This window comes from Pelodiscus sinensis, chromosome 1 (assembly GCF_052426305.1).
Source record: "Pelodiscus sinensis isolate ZL-2025 chromosome 1, ASM5242630v1, whole genome shotgun sequence".
In the NCBI taxonomy this organism is placed as follows: Eukaryota; Metazoa; Chordata; order Testudines; family Trionychidae; genus Pelodiscus; species Pelodiscus sinensis.
The window spans coordinates 121046200-121068700 of record NC_143052.1 but is presented as its reverse complement, the minus strand read 5'-3'; the positions used below and the strand labels follow the sequence as shown (position 1 = coordinate 121068700).

The following is a 22501-nucleotide window of genomic DNA, read 5'->3' as shown; positions in this document are numbered from 1 at the left end:
GGGTAACATGAAGAAGAGAACTGAAGAGACTACACTCTGTTAATGGGCAGCCAGGAATACTTGCAATGCACAGAATTTCAACGAACATCACCAGCTTATACAAGGCAGCTAGTTATTTTGTGCTAACTTAGTTTTCCCTTGGTTCTAAGCAACCAACACCAACAGTTTAGTCCTTAAAAGCTATTAAAGAAAATATGTGGGCTATATTTACAAACTAGAACAAAAAGCATCATGTTATTAAGTGGAGAATAACTTTAGGCAGAACATTTGCAGATTTCAAAATCAAATGCTTTTTGGAAGCAGATTAACAGTTGCAAAAGGATGTGTGCATACATTTCTTTTTTGCAAATTCCAAGTGACTCTTATTGTAGTTATATATTTTAGCCAAACCTTGAGGGGCTTAGAAGAAGGGCAAACATAGAAAGCACTCACCAGATCATCTAGTCTGACCTTCTGTATGCCGCAGGACACCAGCTCCACCCTCTGATGTCTGGCCAATAAGACATTGGTAAACCCAACAACCCAAATTAAACCAGAGTATTACACCTCTCTGGAGACTAGGTGAGCCTCCATCTGGTTTAATAAAATGCATCAGCAATTCATTCCTACCAATCCTTTAACATACCTATAGCCTGAGCAAGAGCAATCACCACCTCCTGGCAAGTTGTGACTTCAGTGACCCCACAAACGATTCGCTGGACTCCATCCACCCATACTTTAAGTTCCATCGTGCATCAGATCATCCAGAAGCCATGAACGCAGTCATCAGGATGTCAAGTCATGTTTGCAGCAACACCAGAAGATGATGAGGCTGACTTCCAGTAATTAGCTGAAAAAGAAAATAATTCTGCATTTTAGTGTAAGGCATTGGACAATTTATATTAAAAAACCAAACATTTTCTGAATATTTATGGGATTTGGGGTGTGTATAGAAAATAAAGAGGCCTCATCAGTGTCAAACATTTTAAACCCAAAGATGCCAAACCTAATATGGAAAGAGATACAACGTTTATTTTAAATGAATTCATTTTGAAGATATTTCTGCATTCTTTTTTAGGGTTGGAAACCCTAGCATAGCAACACAAACTGATAAGCATATCACACACATACTCACACTCACGCCAAGTTAAAAAAAAATCTAGCAGAAATGGCATTTTACTAACACAGGTAAAGAAACAGGGCTTTAAAAATACTTTTCTGATTTTACTAGTGTCTCCCTACTAAATACTTCTCCCTCCGCCCCGGTATGTTGATTTAATCTAAAGTAATAAAGGTTAAAGGTTTTAGTCACGTTTTTCCTACCATACAATACTTGGAAAGCAAACAAAACACTCAACATTCTGAGAAGTGTGCAGAAGGTAATTCCTAGAATAAAAATGAGAAATAGAATAAAGAGGCCCTAAAACATTGATTGGATCTCTCAAGGGATTGGTAACTGGTTGCAGAAACTTTTAGCACTAATTCAGTAGCTCAAATCAAGCCCAAATAGGCAGTGGTTTCCAGCTGACAACTTTTGAGTGAGCTTCATATGCCACCTCTTCCCTTTTTACACTGAACCTTGTGGAAGGTGAATGCTTAACTCTTTTAGGATACTTTGAAATTGTTAAAAAGAAAGTAGTTAAGAAAATAGAGTGGAGACAGCAAAGTATTATACCATTATACAACGCACTGGTGAGGCAACATCTGGAATACTGTGTGCAATTATGTTCTCCCATGTTTGAGAGAGAAAAATTCAAACAAACAGGTGCAGAGAAGAGCTATAAGATGGATCTAAGTAACAGAAATCCTATCTTATGAGAGGAAACTCAAATAGCTTGGCTGATTTAGCCTAACCAAAAAAAAGGCTGAGGGGATATCTGATTGCTCTCTATAAATGCATCAGCGGGATAAAACCCAGGGAGGGAAAGGAATTGTGCAAGTTATAAACCAACGTGGACATAAGAACAAAAAGACAGTTACTTACCTCATAACTGTTGTTCTTTGAAATGTTTTGCTTATGTCCATTCCACTAGGTGTGCGCACACCGCGTGCACAACTGCCAGAACTTTTTTTACCCTTAGCAGTACCCGTTGGGCCAGCCAGGGAGCCCCCTAGAGTGGTGCCGGTATAGCCGCGCATATATGCCCCTGCTGGCCCCAACCCCACTCAGTTCCTTATTACTGGATAATCCAACGAAGGGGAGGCGGGCAACATTGGAATGGACATAAGCAACACATCTTGAAGAACAACAGTTACGAGGTAAGTAACCATCTTTTCTTCTTTGAGTGCTTGCTTATATCCATTCCACTAGGTCATTCCCAAGCTATAACAATGTAGGTGGGGTCGGAAGTCTAGACTGAGACTGATTGCAACACAGCTGTCTCCACTGCCGCATCCTGCCTAGCTTGCTATGTGACTGCATAATGTGTGGTGAACATATGTACTGATGACCATGTGGCCGATCTACAGATATCCAGAATTGGCACCTGAGCCAAGAATGCTGTGGACCATACCCAGGCTCTGGTCGAATGGGCCATGATATGGGGCACTGGTTTTCCCCTTAGGTTGTAGCACGCTCTGATGCATGCAGTAATCCACGAGGAAAGACACTGTGCTAACACCGGACAACCCTACATTCTCTTCGCAGTCGAGACAAAAAGCTGCATGGACTTACGAAATTGCCTTGTCCTATCCAAATAAAATGCCAGCGCTCTCCTGACATCTAGCATGTGTAGTGCCTGTTGTCTCCCCCCCTCCACCCTGTGAGGTTTCGGGTAGAACACTGGGAGGTAGATCTCTTGAGACATGTGGAATGGAGACACTACCTTGGGTAGGAAAGCCAGGTGTGGGTGTAGGGTCACCCTGTCCCTGGAGAACACAGTGTATGGTGGCTCCGAGGGCAGAGTGTGTAACTAAGACCCTAGCTGAGGTAATTACCACCAGGAATGCCACCTTCCAGGAGAGAGGAGTCAGGGAACAGGTAGCCAGCGGCTCAAATGGGGCTCCCATCAGGCTACAAAGCACTAGGTTCAAGTCCCATTGGGGAATGGGTTGTCTTAATCTGAGGGTACAGTCTGTCCAGGCCCTTCAGGAACCTCTTAACTATAGACAGGGCAAAACACTGAACGTCCTCCTTCCCCCGGTGAAAGGCCGCGATGGCCGTCAGGTGTACCCTAACTGGGTCCGAACAGAGGAGCTCCTCCCCTCTAAGCCACTGATCTTCTAGGCCAGGGGTCTCCAAACTACGGCCCGGGGGCTGGATGCGGCCCGCGAGGCCCTCTCATCCGGCCCGTGGAGACCTTTTTGGATTCAAAGGCAGAAGAAGTGAGATTGTTTCAAAACCCATTTGAAGCAGATGTGGCCAGTTGCCCAGATGAACTGCAGCTGGAGTCATTGAGTTGCAAGCAAATGACCTCCTTAGGGACAAGTTCAAAATAGGACTGGTGGGTTTTTACCAGTTTTTGCCCAAGGAAGACTTTCCTAATGTCAAAACTTTTGCATCAAGGTACCTTTCAATCTTTGGAACAACATACCTGTGTGAACAAACATTTTCAAGAATGAAATACGTGAAGAACAATTTGAGAACAAACTTGTCCGATGATAATCTCAGGTCACTGTTGATGTTAGGGACAACAAATCTAAAGCCAGAAATGTCTGCTATTTTGGCATCCAGGAAACAATTTCACCATTCACACTAATACAGGTGTTCATGTGTAGTGTATGAATGTGTTATTAAATAATAACTGAATAAAATAATATTAAATACATAATTAAAAACAACATCCATGTTTTGATTGTTTTTTATTTGGACCTCAAGTGTGTAGTCGGCCCCCGAACTGCTGTTTGATAGTTAATGCGGCCCTCGGGCTGAAAAGTTTGGAGACCCCTGTTCTAGGCCATGAGGTGCAGGGAGTGTAGATCCAGATGACAGAGGAGACCCTGGCCCATGTCCTGCGTTAGCAGGTCCGGAACCTGTGGGAGGAGGATGGTGTCCTCCACCAAGAGGCTCCTGAGGGCTGTGTACCAGTGCTGCCGGGGCCATGCTGGAGCAATGAGGATCAGGGTTGACCCAGACCTCTTGACCCTTAGGAGGACCTGGTGAATCAGCAGAAAAGAGGGGAAGCATACAACAGGTGCTTTGGCCACTGCCCTACCAGGGCATCCCCCAGTGACCCCCGCTCCTTCCCTCGGTATGAGTAGAACCTGGGGGACTTCTTGTTGCAGTTCAAAGTGAACAGGTCGAGGAGGAGAGTACTTCACCTGTGGAAGAGTGTGCTGGCCACCTCCTCCTTGAGGGACCACTCGTGGGCCGCAAACGCCCTGCTGAGCCGATCCGCCAGGGTGTTGTGCACCCCCAGCAGGTAGGTCACCTGCACATAGATATCATGCGCAACACAGAGTTCCTAAAGGGCTATCGCCTCCTGGCAGAGGGGAGAGGAGTGAGCACCACCCTGTCCGTTGATAGACAACACAGCCACCATGTACTATATCTGAACTGAGACACAGCTGCCTCTTAGATGGGGGAGGAACGCTATGCAAGCGAACTGTACCACCCTCAATTCCCTGACATTGATGAGCAGTCACCTCTCTGCCTCGGTCCACATACCTTGAGTCCTCAGGTCGTCCAGGTGAGCTCCCCAGCTGGCTTCGGCAGCATCTGTTCCCATCTGCACCGTAGGGAGGGGGATGCGTGACTGGGAACCCGCCGCTCCCCTCTCTCTTCCTTGTCCACCAGTCCAGTGCCAACAGGACCGCTGGTGGGACAGTAACCACCATGTCCATGTGGTCCCGAGCTGGCTTGTAAACCCTCGACAGCCAGGACTGCAGCGGTCGAAGCCGTAGCCTGGTGTGCCGAAGCATATACATGCAGGGTGCCATGTGGCCCAGCAGTTTCAGGCTGTCTGTCTCACTGTGGTCATGGGGCAGCCTGAAATTCCTTGACCATGCCTCTTATTGTCTGGAACCTGGATCCAGGGAGGCAGTCTCTCCCTGCTGTGGCATCTAGCCTTGCCTCCACAAACTCAATGACCTGAGCTGGGACGAGTGTCGACTTTGACTCTTTTAGCCAGAGCCCTAGTTGCACAAAGGTCTGCCTGGCCAGGGCTGTGGACTGTTGGACCTGCTCCCTTGACTGCCCCCTGATGAGCCAGTTGTCCAGACAGAGCTAAACATGGACACCTTTCCTCCTCAAAAGGGCCACTACCACTGCCATGCATTTTGTAAACACTCTGGGAGTGGTGGAAAGGCCAAAGGGAAGCACCATAAATTGGTAACGATCTTTCCTTACCACGAATCTCAGGAATCTCCTGTGGTGAGGAGAAATGAAAATGTGGAAATACGCATCCCGAAGGTCAAGGGGGGCATACCAGTCTCCTAGATCGAGCGAGGGGATAGTAGAGGCCAAAGTCACCATTCTGAACTTCACTTTTCGTATTAAGGCATTTAGCCTTCCGAGGGCCAGTCTGAGATGGAGACCTCCCTTTGCTTTCGGTATAAGGAAGTAGAAACCCTTCCCCCGAAGGCAAGAGGGACCTCTTCCACTGCCCCCAGTGATAGGAGCGTAGAGACCTCCTGCTGAAGGAGGTGCTCGTGAGAGGGGTCCCTGAAAAGTGGATAGGGAAGAGGGTAAGGGGTAGGGAGGGACAAAAACGGGACAGACTATCCCCTTGCCACCACCTCGAGGACCCAACGGTCCGACGTGATGGTTGTCTAAGCATAGTGGAAAGGGAATAGCCTGTCCGCAAAGGGTCAATCTAGAATAGTGGCTAGGGTGCTGTCCTCGAACGTACCATCAAACCCCCAACCTAGGGCCCTGGGGCTTATGCGGCGGGCCCTAGTTGTGGTCTGAACCTGACCGCGAGAATCATCTCCTGTTCCTGTTCTTACCACCCCGGGACCTACATCTGCCGTCAAACCTAGCTCCCTGATTGTATCTTTCCCCGAGATAACAGTGGGCATCTTTGTGGGGTCGGGGTATGCAGACCCAAGGATTTTAGGGTCTCCCTTGAATCCCTTAGGCTGTATAGCCTACTGTCCGTCTGCTCTGAGAAGAGGCTTGTGCCCTCAAAAGATAAGGCCTGCAGAGTAGTCTGAACCTCCGGGGGGATGCCAGAAACCTGGAGCCAGGAACTCCGGTGCATGACGATGCCAGTAGCTGTAGCCTGCGCTGCCGAGTCAGCCGCATCAAGGGCCATATGGAGGGCTGACCTGGAGACCACTCTGCCTTCCTCCGTAAGGGCCAGAAACTCCTGCTGGGCGTCCAGAGGCAAGCAGGCCTTGAACTTATCAGCAGTCACCCAGGAGTTATAGGCGTACCTGCTGAGTATAACCTATTGGTTGGCTATTCTCAATTGCAGGCCCGCCGTCGTGTACGCCTTTCTGCCCAGTAGATCGAGCTTCTTGGGCTCCTTGCTCTTGGGCATAGGGCCTAACTGACCCTGCCTCTCCCTCTGACAGGCTGCCTGCACCACCACCGAGCCCGGTGGTTGGTGGGAGAATAAGTGTTCATGGCCTGCATGGGAGATGAAGTACCGCCTCTTGACCCCCTTCTGCATCGGTGGTATGGATGCCGTGGTTTGCCAGAGGGTCCTGGTGATTTTCACCACTGTCTTATTCAGCGGGTGCGATTCTAGTTGATCCATCCACTGTAATAATATCCACCATAGGGTCCTCCTCTTCCTTCACCTCCTTAGCCTAGACCCCCAGATTCTGGGCCATTCTTCTGAAGAAGTCTTGATGAGCCCTTGCGTCCATAGTTGGCATCGCAGGGGACAGGTCCCCCAAGGCCTCGTCCGGTTGTGATCAGCTGCCTGTATAGACCTACCTCATTAGCAACAGTTAAACTATGCAATGGTTGTCTGCTTTAGTTTCAAAATAACAGTTCTGAATAAATGTGGTTTTGCAACAGTTCGGCTTTCCTAAGTTGTGTGAGAGATCACGTGCCGAAGCAGATCAGTCTGGATCATGTCCCACTAAAAGTTAATTTCTTGCCAGGGCAGTGAAAATGTTGAATTTCAAAGACTTCAAAGCAAACTCTATGGAAGCATTACCTAGATGGCTTAAGATAGGATACCAGTGATGCTGGTTTCCTTTTAAAATGTAAGAGGCAGCTGAATTCGAAAAATAACCCAAAAGTTAATTCAGCAAAGGGAACTGAAATATTTGTTTAATCCCACACAGATAAAAGATGATCAAACAAGGAAAATGTATTGAAAGAGTTAAGCACCAAGAAAGTGAACAACACAGAAACAAAGAAAAAGAGATCCTAAAGTTAGAGGGGATTAGCAAAAGGAAAAAGAGGATCTGGTTGCACAAAACATATGGAACCTGATCGTGTTGATGAATTTAATACAATTGTGCTTGGAGAGTCTATTATTTTGGCCCCAATTTTTAAAAAAATGATGACTAGCTCATATTTTACAAAAAATTGACAACTGAACGGCATTGACTTCTCAGCTTCTATATGTAAGAAAATAGGAGTCCAGCCCAACAGCTATAAGAGATTATTCAGTTTTCAACCCAGCATCTCTTTGCTACAACTGGCAGTTATCTGAAGTGCTGTTCAGGAGGCATACTGAGCCTCATTACGGAAGATGTGACTCACAGCCAACAACATCTCCCTTTGCCCTCCAACATTAAAATGAGGCCTGAATCAGAACCCACTGAACTCCATGATGATGCAGATCTTTATGATACAGCTTTGAGGGAAGTCTGTCCAGCATGCACAAACACAATGCAGTAAAATACATTTCAAAATACAAAAATGAGGACTAGTGAATATTTGATTCCAGATGTATAAAGAAAAGCAGATCTTAAAAGTGTGTGTGTGTGTGTGTGTGTGTGTGTGTGTGTGTGCGCGCGCGCGCACGCACGCGTGCGCACATACACGTACTTAAGAATCCACAGGGATTCTTAAAAAAAAAAAAAAAAAAGTGTGTCCTAAACATAAATTTGTATTTCAAACACAGCCCACATATGCAAGTATTACCTACCAGTGCAAATACTGAAATTGCTCATCTGATTGACTGCTGTCAAAGAGGTCTTTTTTTGATCCATAATCTAACAGAATGATTGAAAAGACTTTGAAAAAATCTCCATCACTCATCTTTAATTGTTTATTCCTAGAAAGGCTGTCTGCAAATAGACTTCTTATTCCAAGTGAAAATGTAAAGAACTTTGCTAATTAATTTAATATACTGCTGAGAGTGGACAGTTCAGATTTACTGGCACAAAACAGGCCATCTTTCTGTGTGACAAAACAGATGTCAAAGCATCTGACAGTCTTAATAGTTTTTCTGTCTGTCAACATTCAAAGTATTGATTTAATTTAACAAGACAACTGGTGTTCCTGCTTCTCTCCCCAGTCAGCATATATAATGAACAGTCCTGGTTTCAGTGTAGCACATAGTTTTGCACTTCTATTTTTGAATGCCTTTATTTGGGAAAAAAAAATCAGAAAATCATTATTTAGTATAATTCTGCAGTCATTTCCTGCTTCAAAAAAGCAAATGATCTGAATAATAAACTCACTTTTGCAACAGTTTAAAGGCAAAAGAAAAATACTGACATTTTCAATATAAAGAATGCCAAATAATCTTATTGGAAGAAAAGGAAAAGGAAAGCAAAACAAAAAAGCAGCCTATTGTATGTGCTTCAATTAGCATAGCAACAGTGCTCATATACAGGACTGAACAAAAGAACTGCATGGTCACCAAAGACATTAATACATTAGGTTTCTTGACATCTGCCAAATGGAATACACACATGGACTTCAAAACATTGTGGCTTCATGTAGTGAATTCAAAATACATAGCATGCTTCCACAGAGCAAAACTGTTACCAATCTAATATAATGTGGAGTGAATCTGGATGGTAAGAATAGGATATAAAAAGTTTACAGGAATGTCTGAGAAAAGAGAAAAATCTTTTGGCTTTCATAACCATCTCTTTTCCCAAAAGATCTATTCACCTATGACGTTAGACTGCAATAGAAAAAGTAATCTGATTCTCCCCCTCCCACACACATTTATTCAATTCAGTTTGTTGCCAGTAAACCATAATATTGTCCAGTTACTACTGGTTTTTCTGCCTTCTCACTGAGGCTTCTGCTGGTAGAAAACAAAAAAAACACTGGAATTAGCAATCAAAATATGTTAAGCACATTCTGAACACAGAACATGGCTCGATTCAGCTCTTGCCTTGAACAGCATACAAATTAATTACCATAACGAGGGCGGGGGTGAAAGGGTGGGGGAGAACTAGATCAAAGCTCTCACGCTAAATGGTTAACTGAACTTCCAGTAGCTTGGAGATTTGACTATAATTCTACTAAAAAAAAAAAAAAATCTGTGGCGTGTTGCTCTAGTTCCCGGACTGGAAAGAGCTGTAAGGATGACTCATAGTTTTTCTATAATATTTCTATTCCAAAGGAGGTTTAAAGCTTATCTATAAAGGAGATGGGTATGAGTCATAGTATGGCTTTCATCAGAAATGTTATAAAGTTCTTAAAGGTTTTAGGTCCAGGATTTTGGTTCAACTACATCGGTCAAACTTGTAAAGGTTTTGCTCAATCAAACCTTCATCATTCTCTTCTGTGCCTTCTTTCAATTTGGCCCATATATCTGGATCTCCTCACTTATGTTGACTCACCACACTCAAACCCTTTTCCTTAAATCTCTTTTTGTTCCTTTCTGTTTTCTTTGTATTTTCTTATTTTCTAAAGAAAAAATGAAGTGCCACTATATGTTGGTATACTGTAGCTTGAAACTCTCTTAACCGGGATTCTCTGGTCTGGCAACAGCCAGGCTACATCTATACTGACCCCTAAACACGGAAAAGGGATGCAAAACAGGTAAGTCAGCATAGGGAAATTCGCGGGGGATTTAAATATCCCCCGCGGATTTAAATAAACATGTCCGCCGCTTTTTTTCCGGCTTGGGGAAAAGCCGGAAAAAAAGCATCTAGACTGGCACGATCCTCCGGAATAAAGCCCTTTTCCGGAGAATCTCTTATTCCTACTTTCAAGTAGGAATAAGAGATGATTGGCTACAGTGTTGAGCTGTGACCCCTCAGCACTGAATCAAGCTATAACATCAAGAGAGTTTTTCAACCTGGGGAGCTGAAGGATGGCCACAGAGTGAACGTAAAGTCCAGCTGCCTATACAGAGCCAACTACCCATTGCCGTTCTACAGTAAAACTTCAGTGGTCCGGCATCTGATGGCCCGGCACCATCTGGAACCCAGAAGTGCTCTGGGCAGCCGGACAATTCGAGCTGCTCTGCCTCCGGCTTCCCCGATTCAGCCGCTGCTGAAACTGACCTGCGGCTGACTCGGGGAAGCCAGGTGCAGAGCACCCCTGCTGCTCTGCCCCAGGCTTCCCCGAGTCAGCTGCTGGTCAGCTTCAGCAGCAGCTGACTTGGGGAAGTCTGGGGCAGAGCAGCTGGGGTGCTGCCGGGTTGGTCCCGCAGTGCTGAGGGACGCATCCCACCCCACCCCACAGCTCTCATAGCCCCCCCTTCCGATAGTCCGGCATATCTGATAATCCAGCACCCCCGGGGCCCTAAAGGTGCCAGATTATCGGAAGTTTACTGTATTTGGTCAATAGTGCTAATAGTACTGCTAATAGTTACAAAAGCATCTTAGTCAATCCTTGCTGCAGTGCTTCAAAAGTCTGAGCCAAGGTGCAATGAGACTTGGCACACTTTGGCACATCTCAAAGCACCCTGAAAGTAGGAATATTAATATGTGTTTATTTAGGTAAATGTGTAATCACATTTACACACAGGGAAGGAGGCATCTCCTGCCTGTCCCGCCCCGCTGCCCCACTGCTGCCTCTGATGCAGAGGCAGCAGTGTGGGAGAAGTGGGTGCATGAAACCATCTACACATGTATACTTTCACATCCCTACCTGAAAGCATCACAAAATTGATTGCTAAGAAACAAAATGCAACGTATACCAATGGAACAGCTGGCCTATTTAATTTCCTCTTATTTTGCCACTATTAGGAATGGTTCTTTAGCATTTTTAACATTGGTTTTAACAAAAACACCTTCTGTCAAGCCTAGCTAAAGAAAATTCACTATTCTAAGATCTCTGCTGACCTCAGGAGCAATTGGGAAGTTTTTCAGGCTATAGGCTTACCTCAGGACTGCCATTGAGTCCCAGCGATTTCCATCTGTATTAGATCTTAGTGCAGCCCACAGTTTGGAAGTAGAAAATATAAAGCAAAGAGACAGGTATCACCCAATCAAAAAGTATTCCATACATTGCTTGTAGCTCTCCAGAATGATCCTATTAGATTTTTTCTTCTATGTTTGGGTCAGACTCAGGTGAGGACTGCTTGTAAAGAGGTTGTGAAAACTTTCACATCCCGAGTCTCCACTTTGAATCTGACTCAGTTTAACGGTGACCATCTGATGAGGAATTGTTGTTCTGTAGCAAAGAAACTAACAACATCAGTCCACATTCTAGGTGCCCACATTACAAAACCACTGGCACAACTGTTTTTAGTTGGCAGTTTAAGTAGAGATCAAGGATTGAATGGGCCTGGAAAGTAAACATTTCTCATCTTCGTAGGTCAGCCCTGCAGATGTGGTTTATTGCTATTGTAGCGTAGGGAAACTTATAGTGATGCTATCTAGGCTTTACCTGTTTAGCAGACAGAAGAGGTCACTCTCTGAGGTGTCAACCCTTTCTTCCAGCACTAACTATACAATCAATCAATCATGCACATACTTAATATGAATTCCAGCATAAGTCATTCCACGTAAAATCAGCATTCACTACATTATGGTGACCTCTTAGGCCCCTTTAGTAGTCCAGATCTTTAAAATCTCACTTAATTTGTTCAACAATTACGGAGCAAATACAGCGTTACTGAAAACAGCAATTTTTGGTGGAGGTTACTTCTGAATGGGCTTATACACATGGTCCATATTTGCAGTTCATGTGGTCTGGAGTAGAATGGTTTGTTATTAAAAAGCTGAGATCTAGGGAACTAATTCTATTGCAGCACTAAGATTTAGAAGATTACTGAACTACAGTGTATGTAAACTGCTTCAAAATTCCTATTGTGCCACAAGTACAGTGAGTATGCCTTCAAATACCCTCAATTCATAATGGTATTTCTTCCCATTGCTGTATGAGAGCAGGTTATTTTCTTAATGAACTTCACAAAACATTAGTCAAGGCAGACAATTCCTGTCTGTTCATAGTTCACAATACCCAGTGTATTTTGTTGTGTGCAAATGCTTAAGACCTTGTCAGGAATTTCAGTGAAGACATTTGTCCACAATAATTGCCTTCATTTAGACTAGAGCACTAATGAAGTAACTCTCTCAAAATTCCAACAATGAGTAATTTCACTCTTGTTTCTGTGAAGTACTAACTGTTAAGTCAATTCTTTACAGTTCATTCAGGAACACATGCAGCCCCTGCTAAGTTCCTCATTTTGAGACTGCAACATTCAGTCAAGAGAAAAAAAGCATCTTAAAAAAATTAACAGCTGGGGGAAAAAGTTTCCATCTTCTCCTAACATGAAAGATGGATGTAAATTATAAAGCTTAAAAACCCACTGAATCTCTAACTATACCTTTCCTACTTCAAGACTGAGGGCCAAACATAAGAAAATGTCACCCTCAACTACTATATTTTTGAGAAAGTTATAGGCATGGAATGTACTGACATCTCAAACTTAATGCTTTTACTGAAGCAATCTAAGAAAAAAATAGGCCTTACAAATGCAATGTTTAGTTTTTAAAAAGAAATTGGCTTACAAATGTTAAATGTCAGTTAAGTTTATGATTATTTAAAAGGAGAAATTCTCAATACAAATACAATTTCTAAAACAGAATTTATGCAAGGCATTTAAAGCTCAACCAGCATGCCACGGATTTTAAAATGGTGACAGACTCTTGACAATTTTCTTGAGTGTTAGAAGGTCACATCGTTCCTTAAATAGATAATCGTCTAAGAACCTAAGTTACCAACTCATAAGCCCTTAAGGGAAAAAGACCTCAGGGTAAGCCTGCATAATAGGGCAAACGAGGACATAATTTATTTCCACAAAGGAATTTTTAAAACAAACTGACCTGAAACATCAGTTACATAAAATTAATAGGCAGGGAGGAGAGAGGGGAAGAGAGTTCCTTTTCTAAAGTTTGATTTGTTGCCTGCATTTACTTTCACAATTCTTCCAGCACACACACACACACACACACACACACACACACAAAAACATCACACTTCTCTGGCTTTCCATCGCCCACGTATAAGGCTCACCTTCATCAAGTAAGTAATTTGTATCTCCAGGCAATTGTTAAGATGTTTTTAATTGAGTTTTTCATCAAGGTAAATTTCCAAGCAGTAAAGTCATAATATAGGGCAATAGGTTAGATCCTGGTAGGTACTCCAACTCCATTCTGGTAGATATGAAGTTAGTTCAGCTAGTGCTGCTTTTAACACAGAAGTAATACAAAAAGATGGGAGCTCATTAAATACTCATTTGGGAAATTGCCAAGAACCCGCTATCATCTGCTGCTGAGGCAAAGAACTTGGCAGCACTATTCTGCACCTCCCCAGCTCCTGGAGTGAGGGGAATAGGCCAGCGATCACCCCACCATTCTGCCTCTTGCCTCAGAACTTGAGGATGGGTGTGAAGTGGCTGCTCAGAACTCAGCCACAGCACCCAGTTGGGAAAACGTATGTCAATATCATTGACATTGACGAGATCCTTCCTAGTGGGCAGCTGGAAGAGTTGTCATTTCAGTTTTCCCTGAGGGAAAAAGACAATAAAAATGTTATAGAAAAATTGAAGTGTTCCTGCAGAAAGTTTCAGTTTTACACAAGGACTTTTTTCCATTAGAAAAATATTTAGATGAAAATATTTTAACCCACTTCAGCTGTGTCACCCCTCTTACTGAGACTTTCCAGCAGCTCATCCTTTCTCTAATGCATCAGACACAAACTGCTCATCTTAACTTTAAGATCTTCCATTGCCTGTGCCCACCCTACTGATTTCATCTATGCTCTCCAGACATTGACACCTCCCCTCTGCTTTGCAAGCAATGCAGTCTTTCAACCCCATGTCTTATTCAGCAGGCACCACTATATTCTCTCATGCAGCCTCTTGCATGTGGGAGGAATTGAATGTAATCATCAGCTAACCCACCTTGTCCTCCTCCAGATCCCTCCTTAACATGCTCATCTGTTTCAATGTCTACAAAACCTCAATATTCTTTGGGCAGCTGATGTGCTAGGACCACCGCTTTTCATGCTGATCGATTTTGCTTCATTGTCTCTGTGTGCTACCCCTTGCTGTTAGATCCAACTATTATTTCTATTATACCTGGATCGAAAACTTAGAGCAGGGCCAATCATTTCATTATGTGTTTGCACAGCCCCTAAAACACTGGGGCCCTGGCCCATGACTGGGGCTTGCAGATGCTAACAAAATAGCAATAATGCATTAATTATTAAGACAGATTAACTTCAGTTAACTCCAGTCATCTGAAGAAGTGGGCTGTGCCCATGAAAGTTCATGATACCATCTACATGTTTCATTAGTCTATAAAGTACTACCATACCATTTGTTGTATTTTCTGTAACAGACTAACTCAGCTACCCCCTGAAGCTTCAGTAGGCCTGTGGAAGCAGTGGAGGGGTCGACTGCTTAATCAAGCCTTTTGGGAACATGCCATCACTACCACCACAAGCCTCAGTACTCTTCCAACATACTGATCCTTCCACCTCCTGCTCTGATGCAATTATGAGATTCTTGGGATGCCAGGGAGTGGGACAGAAGCACATTCAAGCTTTAAAATCTGCTGACCAATGTGAATGAAGAGCATGTCATACATAATGCAATGAGCCACTGAGACCTTTTTGGCTGGGGATCTCCATACGCTCCAAGGGCTACAATCCCATTGTGTGTTCTGAAGTACTAGTTGTCTAGGAGTCCCCAAATGCCTTTACCTTTTAAACTAGTAAGATCAGTAGACCCAGCGAAGAGACCCACCACACAGAGGGAGAGCAGGCTATTTAGCAGCCTCTAAAGATGACTAGATGTCAAAGGAAGCTACAGGCTCCCAGGCCACCCAAAAAGAATAGCAAGTAATCTATGTAGCCAGCCCCTCTCTTCTAAGACAACTCAACACTGCAGGGTGCAGTAAGTGCAGCATTTAAAAACGTTGATGAAGGGTCTGAGGCTATTTCTCAAAGTCAAAATGGTTTACCTATTCTTAGTATCTAGAGCTGCACAGTTCAGAGGGTAAACTGTTCACTGCAGCACAAATAATGACAATCCACCTAAGTCCTGGAAAGAAGGGACCAAGAAGGAAAGTGCTTACCACCCACACTATCAGCAAGAGACATATTGGATAATTCTGGTCCATAGGTAACTAAAAATGTGTAAAGTTCTCAGCAAGTTTGAGGTCTAAAACCAGGAAACCTTAAGAAAAGTATTATATTACCCAAATGCGATTTGTCAGAGAAAGAACTAAGTGCGAAGAGTGACCCTATAAGCCAGTTTTCTACTCTATGTATATGTGATAGTATAGGGCACCATAAAAGCTTTCATGATAGGAATCCAGGATAACTCAAGAAAAGCAGAGCCAATGCAAATGGCAATAAAGAGCTAAATTGTTTTAAATGACTCATGATTGCGGGTGCCTCAATTTTTGTGCCCTTCACATGTCCTAAAGGGGCATTAAATTTCAGAAAATGATAGCCATTGCTCCTCTGCAAATAGGATCCCTTTCAGGGCTCTCAAGTTGGGAGTCTTTTCTACATCCTGTACAAGGCTCTTCCAACACTCTTGGCTCCTTACAATATGTGCGCCAATTTAGTAAGGTGCAGGCCTTCTAGTTGTTCATAGTCTTTTGTTAAAGAAGTTAAAACAATTATGCTAGTTCACCTACATTTTGGAAGGAAAGATTAAACCTGTTCTCAAAGGAGAACTCTTCTCCTGACCTGAAGCCCATAGGAATGACTCAAAAAAAAAAAAAAAATCTTTAATGTGTTTCCATCACAACTGAAGTGCAACTCTCTTTCAGGCATGCTGGATTGCTTGAACTTAAACTTGAAACACTGACATCATTATCCAGGGAATTGTTCAGCATTTAAAAAACCTCAGCATGTGCAATGCACCACATTTGGCAGTACTCTCTTGTTTTGATTTTTTCCTTTATAAAAAACCCCATACAGATAATAAAAACAAGAATTCACTACCGTACACAAATTGCATGGAACTATATGCAAAGCAGATGCAGAGATCTTGTTTGTCCTGAGAGATTTTTTTTTGCTGGAGGATATAGAAGTTATGTGGCTAGGGAAGTTATTGGTGGTGTGGGATTAGCATTCTATGCAGGTGGTCAAGCTTGTCCCCTCCCCACCCAATGGAAGGATAAAAAATAAATTCCATTCATGGAAACAGCTGAGTTTCCATTCCCCTATATGGGAGTAATTCACAGGGGAAAAAAAAAATAGATCCTTAATTAAAAACAACAACAACAACAAAACAAAAAAAAAAAAACACACACACTCCACAGTTGAGGTTGAAGTCTGATGTGTTCATATATTTACGGTTGTTAGTAAAATTGACTGGTGACATTCTAGCTGCCACACAAAAACAGGGAGGGATGGTGGGGTTAAATTAAACATTTCAGAAGAATTTAAGTTGATGATGCGTTTTATTTGTTGTATTGTTTTAATATTGCAAACCCAGAAAGACCTAAAAATAATACTAAGCCAAGCCACAACTAAGTTTCCGATTTTACAAAGTTAAAATTCTCAAAATACAGCAACATGGCCACATTTTAAAATTTCAATATACATTTGCAGTGTTTAGGACTGCAACAATATAAAAGCAGAAAGAACAGTATCATTTTATCTGAATTCCAGTGCTGGTTGGGCCTGCAGCCATATTGTTTCCATGTGCAAACACTATGTGGTATATCCTGAACACTGCTGACAACTAGCAATCTAATACTAGTTTCTGAATCCTAAAAAAAACAAAATCATAATCCACTATCAGCCACACAAATAACTACAGGCAGTCCCCGAGTTACGCGGATCCGACTTATGTCGGATCCGCACTTACGAACTGGGCTTTTCTCGCCCCGGAGGATGCGGGCGGCGGGACCGCCCAGACACGCCGAGGTCCCACCGCCCTCGTCCTCTGGGGCGACAAAAGCTGCTCCGCGTCTCCCTGGTCGGCTGGGGAGGGGTGGACCCCCAGCAGACCAGGGAGACGCGGAGCAAAGCCGTGGAGGACCTGGGCGGCGGGAATGTGGCGCATCACGGTCCCGCAGCCCGCGTCTCCATGGTCTGCTGGGGGAGGGGGGGCGCAGCTAGTGCGTGCCCCCCCCCCCCCCCCAGCAGACCAGGCTTCTCGGGACTCCTGGGGCAGAGCAGCTGGGGTGCTGCCGGTTGGTTCCGCAGCGCCGCTCCTTGGCACTACTGGACCAACCCGGCAGCACCCCAGCTGCTCTGCCCCAGGCGTCCCCAAGTCAGCCGCTGCTGAAACTAGCCAGCGGCTGACTACAGGAAGCCCGAGGCAGAGTTGCTCTGCCCCGGGCTTCCTGTAGTCAGCCGCTGATCAGTTTCAGCAGCAGCTGACTTGGGGACACCTGGGGTAGAGCACCTAGGGTGCTGCTGGGTTGGTCCCCGCAGCGCTGAGGTGCGGCATTGTGGAGACCTACCCAGCAGCGCCCCAGCTGCTCTGTCCCAGGCGTCCAGATTCAGCTGCTGTTGAAACTGATCAGCAGCTGATTCCAGGAAGCCCGGGGCAGAGCAACTCTGCCTCGGGCTTCCTGTAGTCAGCCGCTGGTCAGTTTCAGCAGCAGCTGAATCTGGATGCCAGTTCCGACTTAAGTACAAATTTGACTTAAGTACAAACCTACAGTCCCTATCTTGTACATAACCGGGGGACTGCCTGTACTGCACTCTGTCAAAATAGACATTAAAAGATAAATGCTCAAAGGAAGCCTATAGGAAAACAGCCCAGATTCTAGTCTAGCCTCTTTTCTAATGCATCTCTCCATAGACTGTCAACCTTTTATATTTCAATGTTATGGATACAGACGCATAGAAAGAGTATGAGTTTCTAAACTTTGTCGTAAAAGCTAAGCAGATTAATGCAGTTCTTTAGGCCTTGTCTATATTAGACCAGACTGGTTGGCTGAAGGTATGCAACTCCAGCTAAAATTGCGTAGCTGAAGTCCACTTCCCTTAAGCTGAGATGTGGTGGCATCTCTTACTCTTACTCCTCACAGGAGGTGGCATACTAGATGCTGGCAGGGGCTGCCCTGAGCGTTTGATTTACAGGTCTACACTAGATCCACTAAAATTGAATGCTAGAAGATTTAGCATCGATCATCTGGTAAGTATAGATGTGCCCTTAGTGACTAGTCAGTATCTAGACCCTTGAATTGCTCAATCAAATTTTCAACATAGATACAAACATTACTGTAACTTCCTGTATGTACATTAAAGTTTATACAAAATGATGAATATTTGTCATGGCACCTGATAATATAAAAACTGACAAATCATTATCTAGAATTCTAGTTGGTAAAGAACTAACTTTCTATGTGAGGAGTTTTCCTCTTGTATCTTTCAGGAAAAGAAGGTGAATATTCATTTGGAACAACAGGACTAAGCCTTAGAAAGACTTGGGAAACCTGGGTTTATATCTTTGCTCCACCACCGGGACTTACTGTGCAACTTGAGCAAGTCACTAAGTCTCTCTGCACCTTCGTTTCCCCATCTCTAAAATGGGGATAGTAGCACTTTGCTATCTTCTTGGGATGTTGCTAGGATACATATATTAAATTTTGTGAGGCACTCTGATTACACTGCAATAGGGACCGTACCAATAGGTTAGAGAAATGAAAAATTAATAAAATGGATAGCAAGAGTATTAATTAAAAAAACCAACATTTTAAAATCATGCCTAAGAGAAAAGAGATTCAGAGCTCAAATAGTATACAAGTGCCACAAGCAACTTTTAGAAAAGCTAAAAAGGACCCAGATATATACTACATCTTAAAATCAAGCACAGGGCTTCATTTTTTATAATCTTTTCAATATTTTTGTGAGTACCAAAAAGCATTAACAGGGATTGGCAAATTTTGAAAAGGCCACACAAAATAACATGCTAAGAAATTTCACTTTAACCAATTCAGAACACATTCTTGGGAAATGTAGTGTCATCTCTACAATCTTATCAACATAAAAAGATAACAAAAATACATTTTAATTAGGCAACTTGATGAACAGACAGTAGATCTTACCTACAGCAATTTTAAGTAATGGTTCAAAGAACATACGGAATTCTTCATTAAAAGTTCATTCCCTCTTGTGATAACACATCCAGAGGGAGCTAATGAAAAATGACCAAGAAGGTCCATCTACTTTATTAAATTTTGACTTCAGTAAACAGGAGACAGCTAGAACAATTAAGCCTTCAGTTTTGTGATGCTAACAGATCTTTGGTATTGTTAAGATTTATTGCTTTTGCTGCCACTTTTTCTGGTGATGTTGCAATACTAGAGGAAACGTAGCTCTTGGCACAGAAATTCAGTACCATATAATTGGTAGTTTCTGTCCAGACACTACAATGCATTGACTTTTTTTTTTTCCAATGGCATGCCAGAAGTCAAGCTGCCCTTCACGTGCTTTACTCAGCAATAGGATATATAGCCTTGAAACCCAACCTTCAAAAATCTGTTCTAAGGTTAGTTTTAACTTCAAAGCTGTAATTGCCAAAGTCAAACACAAGGGATGTCTCTTTCCACAAGGATAATGACAGAAAGTTAAAGATGTGCCTGTATTTTCACCAGACAACTACTAAAGTGCTCTAAGTCTTCAAACAAATGAAGAAACCTGCCGGTAAATGAAGTGCTTTATACACTTATCAAAAGAAAAAAAAAACAAAAAACATTCACCTTAAAACTTCTACTCAAGTAGCACAACAGGAACAGATCAACATTAAACAGAGCTTATGAAGACCACAATGGCACTTTAACCTAGTTATGTCCTATGGCATTAGTGTTATATCACTGAAAAAACATATTGTGTTATTACTAGAGCTTAACCAGTCAAATACTTAAAAAATTAGCCCACTACAATACCTGAATACAGATTACAGGAATCTCTCTTTAACAAGAGAATTTACACAGTCCGGATCCGCACTGTACAAGTTACAGACTCTGTATTTAATTATAAAAAAATTAAACTGAAACTGCACAATTCCAGATAGAACAGTTTTCCCTGAAAAATACCATGTATGGCAACAGGTTGTTCTGACTAAATTGTACAGAGGTGTCAGCCAACCACCACAAAATGAAAAGTAAGACTGACATGCTATTAGAAAAGATGGGAATACTATAGTAATTAGAGGGGAAAACCTAATTCAATTTTAAACACAAGCTGTCAATTTAACATAAATCACTGCCAACATCTTTTTCTATCCTGTAAACCCTGTGAAATAAGAATCAAATTCCCCCACATCTAACAGGCAAATTAATCTGTCGAGGCCAAATGTCACAATTTAACCAACACAAGTGGGGGATGAAGCCCTTTTCTAACAAGCTGTGTATCTTTTTTCTAGAAACATGACATGGTCTTCTGACAAAATCAGTCCTAATAGGGTTGCCAGATTGTTTCAACAAAAATAGCGGACACACTTGACATTACATCTTATTTAGAAAATACCTGACACTTATATTTTCTTATTTATATTTTCTCAATTTGTTTCCCGAACAGAAAACTCAAATATTGGACTGTCCAGTTCAAAACTGGACACCTGGCAACCTTACCTACTAACCTCATACATTCAAAAATTAACTCAGACACCCCTCCCCCAAAGACCATGAGTTTGGCTTAAAAATAATGAGACTAACAAAAGGAAATTTGGTTTTTCTACTTTTAATATTGGCTTTTGAACCATTAAAGGTCACATTTTCAAGCTTTTCCCCTGCAACACTGATGGCTAAAAATGTATTTTAAGCTAAAATACTTCTGTACTCACACGTATCCAGGAGCTGGAGCTTTAAGAAATATTGTGAGCCTCGCAGTATAATCATGAAATGTCAAGGCTTCAGGCACTGCGTAGAATTGCTCAGAGCAGGAGCATCCAATCTTCTCGCAGCCTTCATTTTGCTGGGTTTAACAAGCCAAACTCTTTCAATCTCTGCTCACAAGATAGGCATTCTATTCCTCTGATCAGCCTAGTAACCCTTCTCTGCACCCATTCTAGTTATTACTCTAAGAGGATTCCAGAGGTCTAGCTATTTTTTACAGCATAATCACTAACAAGATTCTGCAGTCAGAGCTAGCTATTCATTTTGTTGATGCATGAACAGAATACACATTCAAACTTTGCTTTTAATCAGCAACTTGAGCAGATAAATTCCTCTTCTACCTTATTTTATGAGTGTTTTATTTACATACATGGTTCACGGATTCAGTTATATGGAAACTAAAATTCATATCTGAATGCCATTTTTCCAGACACCTTCCTAACCACACACATGCTTTATATTGGACTAAAGGTTTAGTGTAAAACTGGAAATTTGTAGTGAGCCCTGTAGCAGACAAGGGTGGCAATCAAACATCGCCAGGACAGACCTCTTTACATCTTCCCCTTGCCTCCCCTGAGTGACAGAACTCAAAGGCCAGAGACATTACTGTACCTGAAATTAATTTATTTTCCTCTTGATATGCACTTGGATGTAGCTCATTCTTGCTTACTGCCAGAGCCATCAGTCACTAGCAGCTTGGGGCAGATTTAGTTTGCTATTACAATTCTATCTGAAAAACCTATTTTCTCCATTGGACTGTAATAAAAACGTGACCCAGTCCTCATACAATATATATATCTGACATGGTCAGAGATCTAAAAAGTTAACTGACTGTAAACCACGAGAGTGAACACACGCTGGAGTGTCTTTATGTACTAGAGTCTTTTCTTCATCCTGTCCAAATACATAAAACACCAAGGCAGAAATACAGGGTTTCTTGTCAAGCTGTTTTGATTTCCATAGACATTGTTTCCCAATGTTTTTTGTGTAATCTGCAAACATATCATCATAAGGTGCCTAATCATGTTTTCCTGTCATTAGCACATAGGCAACTCCAAAATGTATGCATGTGCCTATCTTTAATAGATTTATTTATGTGCCTACCAAATTCACAGCCATGCAAAACATCACAGGTTGAAATCTGATGTCCTCTTGTGAAATCTGGCCTTGTGTGCTTTCACCCTGTACTATACAGCAGTGGTCCCCAATGCGGTTCCTGCGGGTGCCATGGCGCCTGCCTAGTGACCAGGACTGGCCTGAGCCATTCTTGCACCCCAGGCCCAGGGCGCGCGGCCACCGCCCCACCCACCCGGCAGCCCCAAAAGGTTGGGGACCACTACTATCCAGATTTTACAGGGAAGACTAGCATTCCTCAAATTGGGGTCCTGACCCACCAGGGAGTTGCACCTAGGGTCACAAGCTTATTTTACATGGATCATGA

At 42.9% G+C, this 22501-nt stretch overlaps 1 protein-coding gene across 4 annotated transcripts in view; it reads right to left on the bottom strand.

Annotated features, from left to right (window-relative positions):
- The window catches only part of RASSF8 (Ras association domain family member 8), a 130605-nt gene that overhangs the window by 29464 nt on the left and 78640 nt on the right, over nt 1-22501 (bottom strand). For all 4 annotated transcript variants that reach the window (XM_075898743.2, XM_006127671.5, XM_006127672.5 and 1 more), the window contains one exon: nt 626-829. In XM_075898743.2, the coding sequence (XP_075754858.2) occupies nt 626-728 (103 nt within the window). In that variant the 5' untranslated portion in view covers nt 729-829. The remainder of the gene's footprint in view (nt 1-625; nt 830-22501) is intronic.